This window comes from Nomascus leucogenys, chromosome 3, assembly GCF_006542625.1.
Source record: "Nomascus leucogenys isolate Asia chromosome 3, Asia_NLE_v1, whole genome shotgun sequence".
Taxonomy (NCBI): Eukaryota; Metazoa; Chordata; class Mammalia; order Primates; family Hylobatidae; genus Nomascus; species Nomascus leucogenys.
In genome coordinates, this window is record NC_044383.1 from 211,393 (window position 1) to 222,036 (window position 10,644).

Sequence of the window (10,644 nt, forward strand, 5' to 3'; positions counted from 1 at the left end):
TCCCGCCTGTTTGCAGGGGTTGATTGATTGATTGATTGAGACGGAGTATTGCTCTGCCGCCCAGCCTGGAGTGCAATGGTGCGATGTCAGCTCAATGCAACCTCTGCCTCCCAGATTCAAGGGATTCTCCTGCCTCAGCCTCCCAAGTAGCTGGGATTACAGGCGCCTGGCACCATACCCGGCTAATTTTTGTATTTTTAGTAGAGACAGGGTTTCACCATGTTGCCCAGGCTGGTCTGGAACTCCTGATTTCAGGTGATCCGCCTGCCTTGGCCTCCAAAAGTGCTGGGATTACAGACGTGAGCCACCGCTCCCGGCCTGCTGGGGTTTATTTGTCTAGCTGGGGCAGGGTAGGGAGGGTCCTAGTCCCAACAGCCTGGGCCTTGGGACAGGGCGGGGCAGTGATGGCCCCGGAGCCCTACTGGGGGTGGTAGATGTGGTCTTGATCTTCCTCCGGTCCCAGGAGCAGCTGGCGATTTGGCATCACCCACAACTGGGGCCTCTCCTTGCCCTGGTCCTCCTCAGGCGGAGGGTGGTACAGGCTGTCATGGTCGGGCTTGGGACCCTGCTGGGGGCTCAGCACACGGCCCAGGGTGTCCTCGGTCTCCACCCAGGCCTTGGTGCCTAGGAACAAGCAGATGAAGGTATAGCCTCAGTTTCTCTCCCGAGACCCTTGGTCTGTCCAAGTCAACCCCACGAGTGGACTCTGCTGCTGTGGCCTTGTGCCCACCTGGAAGGATGGGGCCCCTGCCCTCACCTGGTGGCTTCTCCTCGGTGGCCAAGAGCTTCGGCTTCTGGATGGGGAACAGCACCACCAGCTGGTCGTCCTTCTCCGGAGGCTCCACCACACGGGCGCCCCAGGCCCTGCTGGCACAGTTTGGTCGGGTCCACGTGCAGGTGGGGGAGGTGGACAGAGCCCCCCGCAGGAGGGTGCCCACCATCCCAGGGCAGCCACTCCAGCCCCCACCACCAGCAGCCCCAGGACAAGCCTCTCTCTCAAGAGCCACAGTGATGAGTGGCCCCCAGTGCTCCCAGCCAGGCTTCCACACCACATCCCTGGACCACTGGGTGGGGGGCAGTGGTCAGAGCCTTGGTTGAGCAGCTTCCCAAGGGCAAGGATGTGGGGAAACCTCAGGATCCAAGACTGAGTCGCCCCAGCTGCAGCCACCAGCCATGGAGCACAAGCTGCCCTGGAGGCTGTGGGGAGGCTGAGTAGGGGACGTGCTGGAGCCCCAAGCCCTCCGGCTGTGCTGTCTTCTGCCTGCACGAGGCGCTGTCGACAGATCCCCATGAGGCTGGAGTGCCCCCTCCTTCCGAAAGCTGCTGGACAGGGCTTCTCTCTGCATCCACCCCGTGCTCTCCAGGTTCAGGAAGGGCCCAGCAGAACGGGCTGTAGCTTCAGGGAATGGGGGTGGTGGGGAGGTGGGGTTGGGGGACTTACTTCTCTGTGTCCTGCTCTGAGGGCCAGTGTTTGACTTGCATCTTGATAGGGACCTGGGGGAGAGTCACAGGTGTGGGCGTGGCCACAGTCCACACGGGTGGAGGACACCTGGGGAGAGGTTGCTCCGAGGCCCACCTGGGGCTGCAGGGGGCGGCATCAGGGCCAGCTCAGCACAGCTCCAGCGTCTCTAGTGGGCGAGCCACTCTCGGGTGCCGGGATCGCAAGCCAGGAGTGAGGCTGCCGGCCTGTGCCCAGATGACCAGCTGGCCTGGAATTCTGGCCGGGTCTGGGGTGGCACAGGACTGGGATGTAACCTGGCACCATATCCCCGACCTAGCACTCCCCACCCCGGCCGTCAGCGCACTGGCTGGTTTCTGCGGGGACTGGTTGGGGCCGTGTCTGCACCACCCCTTCCTGGCTGGTGCCGAGAGAAGGCGGTCAGCCGCTCTGAGCCCAGCCATCCTCAGTGGGGCAAAGGACAGACAGGAGAGTAAAGCAGGTGGCCCCAGGGGAGGACCAGCACCGTGGGGGGCTGTGCCCATGCTCCTGCATCTCCAGTCAAGGAAGGCGTGGCCCTCCTTCCTCCTGATCCATCCCAGGTGTGCAAGACTGTGTGGCCTTGACATGGGCCAGGGAACAGGGCACGTCCCCAGGCATAGTCCCGGCTGAGGACACCACTGTCAGCACAGACAGTGCAGCTGAGCTACTAGCACGTGGACTCACCTCTGGCCTTCAAAGCCCAGGTGAGTATCAAGGGGTGTCATCCGGGCCCTCCTCCACCTGGGTCACATGGGTTCATCTGGACCCACCTCGTCCACCTGGGACCACGTGGATGTGGGTGTCATCTGGCCCCACCTTCTCCACCTAGGACCACCTGGGTGTCTTGAGGCCTGGCCATCTGACCCCAGTGAAGGGAAGCCTGCCCCCTCCTCATGCCTGCACAGGCATCAAGAGTCATGAGCGTACCCGTGCCTCTCTCCTAGGCCAGCTTGCGGTTTGAAGCCAGAAGAGGTGCCCTTTGTCTACATCCCCTGCTGTAGGGGCAGAAGGTGACAACTGGAGTTGCTGGCCAGATGGGAGGGGCTCACACCTACCTTGGGTGCGGGGGCTGCACCTGCCTCCCACAGCAGCACAGCCACCAGGCTGGTGACCATGAGGAGCCTGAGGGGGGCCAGAGAGGGAAGTGTGAGGTAGGGGAAGGGGCCGACCCCGGCCATCAGTCCCGCCTCCCCTGAACTCCAGGCAGCACCCGATGGGCAGCTGGGAGGCCTGGGCTGGGCTCCTCCTTGGGAGTGCAGGTAGTTTTACTGGACTCTGCTCACATGGGCCAAGACACGCAGGCACAGAGCGGGGAGAAGCCCCAGGCCCACCTGCTTCCAGCCCCCCTCAGGCCAGAGCCCACAGCCCCAGCCCCAGACTCTGCTCCTCACAGTCTAGGCGGACCCCACTGTGGCAGGCACTGGTGGTTGGCTTGGAAACTCCAGAGGTTCTGCCATGCGTTTGTGCCGCCCTCCACGTGGGGACACACATGAACATACTTGCACACAGGTGTGGGTATGGGTGGGTATGGAGCAGTGGGGGCCCACAGCCCCACACCCACAGAGCCCCGAGGCTGCATACTGCTGCAGGCAGGGCACCTGCTGTGTCCCAGAGCTGCGGGGCCACAGCTGGAGGGCTCGGGGTGAATGGCAGCACCATTAGGCAGGCAGGCAGAGTGTCAGGTCAGTCTGGACACGGGACGTGTGTGTTTGTGTATGTGGTGGGGGGTGTGCATATGTTGTCTGTGCACGTGTGTTTTGTGGGTGTGGACCATGTGCATGTGGTGTGTATGGTGGGTGTGCATGTATGCTGTGGGTGGTGTGTTCGGGTGTGTGTGCACTGTGTGCTTGAGTGTGTGTGGTGTGGAGTGTGTGGGTTTGGGGGTGAGTGTGCTGTGTATGTTATGTGTGTTTGTGTGTGGGGGGGATGTGTGTGTACGTTGTGTGTGGTGTGGAGTGTGTGGGCTTGGGGGTGTGTGTGCTGTGTGCATGAGTGTGCATAGTAGATATGCATGTATCTTCTCTGTGTTTGGGGAGTGTGTGTGGTGTGGAGTGTGTGGGCTTGGGCGTGTGTGTGCTGTGTGCATGAGTGTGCATGGTAGATATGCATGTATCTTCTCTGTGTTTGGGGAGTGTGTGTAGTGGATGAATGTGTATGTTTTGTGTGGTGTGGAGTGTGAGGGTTTGGGGATGTGTGTGCTGTGTGCATGTGTGTATGTGTGTGCATGTGTGTGCGTGCTTGTGCTTGTGTGTGTTGGATGCGTATGTTGTGTGTGGCGTGGAGCGTGAGGGTTTAGGAGTGTGTGTTTGCTGTGTACATGCATGTTTGTGTGTGCATGTGTGTGTGTTGGATGTGTGTGTATGTTGTGTGTTGTATGGAGTGTGAGGGTTTGGGGATGGATGTGTGCTGTGTGCACTGTGTGCATGTGTGTTTGTGTGTGTGCGTGTGTGTGTGCATGTGTTTGTGTTGGATGCATGTGTATGTTTTGTGTTGTGTAGAATGTGAGGGTTTGGGGATGGATGTGTGCTGTGTGCATGCGTGTGTGTGTGCGTGTGTGTGTGTGTGCATGCATGTGTTGGATGCATATTATGTTGTGGGGTGGAGCGTGAGGGTTTGGGAGTGGGTGTGTGCTTTGTGCGTGTGTGTTTGTGTTTGTGTGTGTGTGTGCGTGTGTGTGTGCATGTGTTTGTGTTGGATGCATGTATATGTTTTGTGTTGTGTGGCATGTGAGGGTTTGGGGGTGGGTGTGTGCTGTGTGCATGCATGTGTGTGTGTGGTGTAGAGTGTGAGGGTTTGGGAGTGTGTGTGTGTGTGTGTGTGGTGTAGAGTGTGAGGGTTTGGGAGTGTGTGTGTGTGTGTGTGTGTGTGGTGTAGAGTGTGAGGGTTTGGGAGTGTGTGTGTGTGTGTGTGTGTGGTGTAGAGTGTGAGAGTTTGGGAGTGTGTGTGTGTGTGTGTGTGTGCGTGCGTGTGTGGTGTGGTGCAGACTTGTCTTCAGGGCCCTACGGGGGAGGCTTCCATCTGTCAGGGTGGGGTGGTCTTGGGGTGGGGCGGGGCTCTGGGTCTGCACAGGGCTCAGCAGGGCTGCGGTCAAGGGTGTCTGGGGCCGGGCACGGTGGTTTGCACCCATAATCCCAGCACTTTAGGAGGCCGAGGTGGGCAGATCACCTGAGGTCAGGAGTTTGAGACCAGCCTGGCCAACATGGCAAAACTCCGTCTCTACTAAAAATATGAAACTGCCTGGGCGCGGTGACTCACGCCTGTAATCCCAGCACTTTGGGAGGCCGAGGCAACGGATCACTTGAGGTTGGGCATTCAAAACCAGCCTGGCCAATATGGTGAAACCTTGTCTCTACTAAAAATACGAAAAAAAAATTAGCCAGGCGTGGTGGCAGGTGCCTGTAATCCCAGCTACTTGGGAGGCTGAGGCAGGAGAATCACTTGAACCTGGGAGGTGGAGGTTGCAGTGAGCCAAGATGGCGCCATTGCAGTCACTCCAGCCTGGGCAACAGAGCGAGACACCGTCTCAAAAAACAAAACAGAACAAAACAAAAACTTAGCTGGGGGTGGTGGCACACGCCTGTAATCGCAGCTACTCCTGCTGAGGCAGAAGAATCTGTGTCTGGGACGCCCTACGGGCCTGGATTGCAGTTCCACAGGGACCTTTGCCCCTTCTCTGGGTGACTCAGCCACAGTGGGAGGTCAAAGGGCAGGGGGGATGCCCTGGACAGCCCGGGGCCTAGTCTGGTTCGGGGGCCCTGCTTCTCCTCAGGACCCCCAGCTGGTTCTGATGCTGGGCAGGGGCTCTTGTCTGGGCACTGGACCCCACTCCCGCTGCCGTGCTGCCTGGGCCACATCCCCTGGAGCCCACCCCCCATGACACACAGCCTGGGGGCCCAGGATTCGGGCCACAGTAGCCCCTAGAACAGTGTCGGTGGTGACTGCCAAGCAGCCTGGCTGTGGGATCCCCGTGGGTCCCCTCTCCAGGCAAACGGCTCTGGGCACCAAAGGGTCCCCAAGCCACCCAGAGGCCACCTCTCTACAAGGGAGAAACACCAGGAGAGGAGGGGCAGGGAGGGCCCTGGCTTAGAGGAGGGGAAGAGGAGGAGGGCACCTCCACAGGAGGGGGGAGGGGGTCCCCCACACAAGGAGGGGGAAGACGGACACCCCCACAGAAGGAAGGCAGCCTCTGATTCCAGGGTCCAGCGGGAGCCTGGGTGCTTCCCTGAGCTCCAAATCACAGCTCCCAGGGTGACACCACCTCAGGGCACCCTCTGGCTCCTGCGCCCCAGCCCCTCCCCGCCCCCAGCCCCCTTCCTTTTGGGCAGTCACAGGCCTGCTGGTTTCAGCCTGGCAGCTCCCCCTTCCTTGTTCTGGGTGGGGGTTCCCGGGTGATTATCCACCAGGCCAGGAGAACCAAGGGGCAAGGCACTGCCTCATGCACGCGGGGCCACAGAGGAGGTGGAGCCTGGTGGCAGACCCCAGACCCTCAGAGGGCCCCTCCTTCTCCCTCCCACCCGCACGCTGCCCTGAACCAGGCCCCCTGGAGTGCAGCACAGCTAGGCCCCCTCTGGCTAAGGGCCAGGCCTCCAGGTTTGGGTGGGGACTGGGGCCCAGGGATGGTGGCATTACCTCCTCATGTCTGGGGTCCGAGTCCCTGTGGAGAGAGTGCTCGGGGAGCTGCAGTGGCTGATCCCAGTATCTGGCACCCGGCCCAGCTCCTCCTGCCCAGGCCCAGGCCATTTGGGGCTTTATTGCTGCCACTTGGGGTGTGTCAGGACAGAGGTCAGGGCCAGGGATCCCACCCTGGGTAGCTCAGGTGACTGGTTCTGCAGCCACCCAGCCCACTCAGGCCTGAGCGGGGACACCCAGCTGCCCCCTCAGGCCCTGCCACACCTGACTGAGGAAGAAATTTGCCTTTAAAAACCTGCTCGTTAACCAGGCATGGTGGCTCACACCTGTAATCCCAGCACTTTGGGAGGCTGAGGCAGGTGGATCGCCTGAAGTCAGGAGATTGAGACCAGCCTAGCCAACATGGTGAAACTCCATCTCTAGTAAAAATAAAAAAAATTAACTGGGCGTGGTGGTGGGCTCCTGTAATTCCAGCTACTCAGGAGGCTGAGGCAGGAGAATTGCTTGAACCTGGGAGGCGGAGGTTGCAGTGAGCCGAGATTGCGCCACTGCAGTCCAGCCTGGGCAACAAAGAGCGAAACTTCGTCAAAAAACAAAACAAAACAAAACAACAACACCAGAAAACCTGCTTGTAATGAAGGCAGAACCGCGCTCACAGCCAAGGCAACTTGGAAGGGTGTCATGGGCTGTCCCCAGCTCAGCTGAAGCACTTCCTTCCTCAGGTGGGTGTGACAAATCCCCCATCCAGCCCCACCCCACCTGCCTGTCACATCCGCCCCTGCCCACCACCTGCGGCAGCGCGGGACCAGCTCAGCTCCACCACCGTGGAACCCTCACCCCCAACCCCACCACCTTCCCCACCCCTGCCAGGCGCTCCCCCCGTCCTTCCTTACTGGGCACACCAGCCTGAGGAGTCTTGCACGCTGTGTGGACAGGACCGGCTCCACGGGGCCCAGTACCCTGATTGCCTTTTTTATTTTTTTATTTTTTTTTGAGACAGAGTCTCGCTGTGTCACCCAGGCTGGAGTGCAGTGGCGCGATCTCGGCTCACTGCAACCTCTGCCTCCCGGGTTCAAGTGATTCTCCCGCCTCAGCCTCCTGAGTAGCTGGGACTACAGGTGTGCACCACCATGCCCGGCTAATTTTTGTATTTTTAATAGAGACGAGGTTTTGCCATGTTGCCCAGGCTGGTCTCGAACTCCTGACCTAAGTGATCCGCCCGCCTCAGGCTCCCAAAGTGCTGGGATTACAGGCATGAGCCACCGCGCCTGGCCCTGACCACCTTCTTTAGCCGTCTCTGGCACACCCTGTAAAACAAAAACACAATTCCGATCTCTGCCTGACCCCACCTGACTGATGGACCCTCCCTAGGCCCAGGGCATTCCGCCGTTAACCTGAAAACTAGTTCAGGCCATAATGGGAAGTGGGGGTCAGACAGGCCTCATTGTACCCACCTCCTTTTGGGATTCAGGCAAAACTGACCAGCATTAACATTAAAACAGACACCTTCAGACTGATAGAACAGACTCTTTAAGTCTGATAAGAAATAGTCCCTGTCATTGATTCTATCTGCATAAACTTGGTCTCCACAGCACCTTATCTTAACCCTGACTTTCCCTTCTATTGATTCTAGGTCTTTAGACAATAACTTAACTCTTTTGACCAATTGTCAATTGGAAAATTACTGAATCCGCCAATGACCTGGATACCCGCCGCCTTTCTGGACCAAACCCATGTACATCTCCCACATACTGAGTGATGTCTCGTGTCCCGAACATGTATCAAACCAGCTGCACCCCAACCCCCTCGGGCCACACATGTTCTCGGGGTCTCCTGGGATGCGTCATGGGCCTTCCGTCACTCCTATTTGGCTCAGAATCACTCTCCAAGTATTTTACAGGTTTTTACTCTTTTCCTCGACAACCCCCAGGGGCAGCTACTGTTGGGGGCTCTGAGCCCGCCGGCCTGCAGGGTAAAGTTCCCCCCAGGGCTGCACATTCAGACACAAGTGGAGGCCGTGCTTCCAAGGGGGTGGAGTGAGGGCCCTCAAGAAAGGCCAGCTCAGGAATTTCCAACGTGACCCACAGCGTCTGAGCTACTGAGGAGGGGTCACCCGAAGAAGCCGCTGGGCTTGGGTGAGAACAGATGTTCCTGTGGCCCTCTCGCCTGGGGCTGCTCCTGGAACCACCTTCGCAAAAACCGTGATCATGAACCTGACCTAACCGCCTGCACCTTGCTTCTAACCTCCAGCCTGTCCTCGTCCATTCCTGGGTGTAGGTCGCACCAACTTTGGGAGGATCTTAGTTTATAGTTTAATGTTGAAACAAAGATGAAAACAGCCCCTTCCTCAAAAAACCCCCTTCTTGCCTGGGGACCAGACTCCCTTTGCAAAACTAACAAATCAGCCACAAGATTAGAAATTATGGTTTAGGAAACTTCTAGTGGCTTGAGGTATCGGCGGGAGCGGCCGGGTGGCGGGAGGAACCGTTACGGGAACTGAAGTTGCCGATTAAGCCTGACCAAGATGCCAACCTCCCAAAAGCACCCAGACTTCAGGGCAGAGCCCACGGGGGAAAAGCCAGTGGGGAGCCTGGCCAGGATTGGTGAAGTCCTGGGCAAGAAGCTGGAGGAAAGGGGCCTCGACAAGGCCTGTGTTGCCAGTTTCTGGTGCTGAGGAAAGACGAAGGCCTGTTCCAGGAATGGCCGAAGGGCTCGTGCTGCCAACGCCAAGCAGTGGTGGGACTTCAGTGCCTTCGAGAGCGTGCGACGCCTTCTTGTGATGCTCTCCGGGAAGCTCTCAATCCCCAGCCCTCATCCAGAGTTTGCAGCCGAGTCAGGACTCCTCCCCGGTCCTCTACAAAGGAGAAGATTGCTGTTGTCGTATTCACCTCTGACGTACTGCGGGCCTTTTGGGAGTTTTCTCCCCTTATGGAATGAGACCACCACTTCTCCTGTTGTCCTTCCCAGCTTCTCCCCAACCTCCCCTTTTCCCTAGCTTATAAGACAGGAGAAAATGGAGAAAGCAAAAAGTTGAAAAGAAACAGAAGTAAGATAAATAGCTAGACGACCTTGGCGCCACCACCTGGCCCTGGTGGTTAAAATAATAATAATATTAACCCCTGACCAAAACTACTGGTGTTATCTGTAAATTCCAGACATTGTATGAGAAAGCACTGGAAAACTTTTTGTTCTGTTAACTGATGTACGTAGCCCCCAGTCACGTTCCTCACGCTTACTTGATCTATCATGACCCTTTCACATGGGCGCCTTAGAGTTGTAAGCCCTTAAAAGGGCCAGGAATTTCTTCTTCCGGGAGCTTGGCTCTTAAGATGCGAGTCTGCCGACGCTCCCAGCCGAATAAAAACCTCTTCCTTCTTTAATCCGTTGTTTGAGGAGTTTTGTCTGTGACTCATCCTGCTACACCCTATTAACCATTTCAGCTTTTTTGGACTCTCACTCTTGCATGCCTCCCCCTTCCTTTTTCACTTGCCAGTTCCCTGGTGACAGTTACCAGCTTTCCTGAATGGATTCCTGGCCCATCCCTCGCCCCCACCCTCACTTTCAGTCCATTTGATACCATTTGGCTCCTTTTTTGGCAGAACAGTCACTGTCCTTGTAAAGTTTTTTAGATCAAGAAAGTCAGTGGCTTTCATGAAAAATAAAAATAAAAAGGAGTCAGGCAGCTGGAGGCCACAAGATTCTAAGCCTCCCCAATTATTCCTAGGGAAAACATCACCATTGTAAACCCTAAGATGGGTGCTGGAGACATTTTTCGGACCCTGAACTTGGTGGAACAGCTGGTGCCACCCAGATCCATGAACTGGCTCACCTGGTCTTGTGGCCCCCACTCCGGAAGCGACTCAGCGCAAGAGAACAGATTCAACTCCCTGTGGTTTAATCTGCAACCCAACGATCAGCACTCCCTGCTTCCCAACCCCTACCCACCAAATTATCCTTTAAAATTTGAGTAGTAATAAAGATCCAGCTCCTGTTCAGCCGGCTCTGCGTGAATTAAACTTTCTCTGTTGCAATTTCTCTCTGTCTTGATAAATCAGCTCTCTCTGGGCAGCAAGCAGAATGAGGCTGTTGGGCAGTTACCCTCCCACCCACCCCTCAGTGGCCGAGTGGCTCCATGGAGGAGACAGCAGAAGGCCAGTAGCTCAGGGAACTGGGGTCCCCAAGGGGATTCTGAGCAGTGATTGGCAGGCCAGCCCGAGCTGAATGGGGAGATCAGGTCTGGAGTGAGAAAGGGTTCCCACGCAGTCCCAGCCGACCTCCCCATCCCTCTGGCCCAGAGGAGACGGGAGACACCCGGGAGGAAGTCAAGGTCGGGCGCCTTAAAAACTGCATCCACACAGAGCGTGGCCCCCGGCCCACCCTCGAGGCACCGGCACAGTGGGTCCCGCAGCCTGAGGTCTGTGAGCACAGCCTCCAACCACAGTCCGGTGTGACTCAAGGAAGATAGGGTTAAAAACCTGGGCGGAGACACCAGGCCACGTGCTACAGGGGAAACGAAGTCTACAGATTTCAACAAA

At 57.5% G+C, this 10,644-nt stretch overlaps 1 protein-coding gene across 2 annotated transcripts; it reads right to left on the minus strand.

Annotated features, from left to right (window-relative positions):
• Positions 1-177: 177 nt before the first annotated feature.
• On the minus strand, positions 178-6,170 carry PRAP1 (proline rich acidic protein 1). 2 transcript variants are annotated; one of them, XM_030804828.1, is made up of 5 exons: positions 6,110-6,170; positions 2,536-2,602; positions 1,442-1,494; positions 731-864; positions 178-624 (listed from the first exon to the last, which is right to left on the minus strand). In XM_030804828.1, the coding sequence occupies exons 1-5, from the start codon at positions 6,115-6,117 to the stop codon at positions 419-421; spliced, it is 468 nt and encodes a 155-aa protein (XP_030660688.1). In that variant the 5' UTR covers positions 6,118-6,170; the 3' UTR covers positions 178-418. The 2 variants fall into 2 exon arrangements, with proteins under 2 accessions (XP_030660688.1, XP_030660698.1); XM_030804838.1 differs by having other exon boundaries at positions 758-864; positions 6,110-6,163.
• Between the last annotated feature and the right edge of the window lie 4,474 nt (positions 6,171-10,644).

Bases quoted from the DNA above. Each gene is read 5' to 3' on its own strand.
- PRAP1 (XM_030804828.1), bottom strand. The intron at 1,495-2,535 runs GTAGGTGTGAGC...ACTCTCCCCCAG, and splicing joins GTGCAGCCCCCGCACCCAAG to GTCCCTATCAAGATGCAAGT. The intron at 865-1,441 runs GTAAGTCCCCCA...CTGTGCCAGCAG, and splicing joins TCAGAGCAGGACACAGAGAA to GGCCTGGGGCGCCCGTGTGG.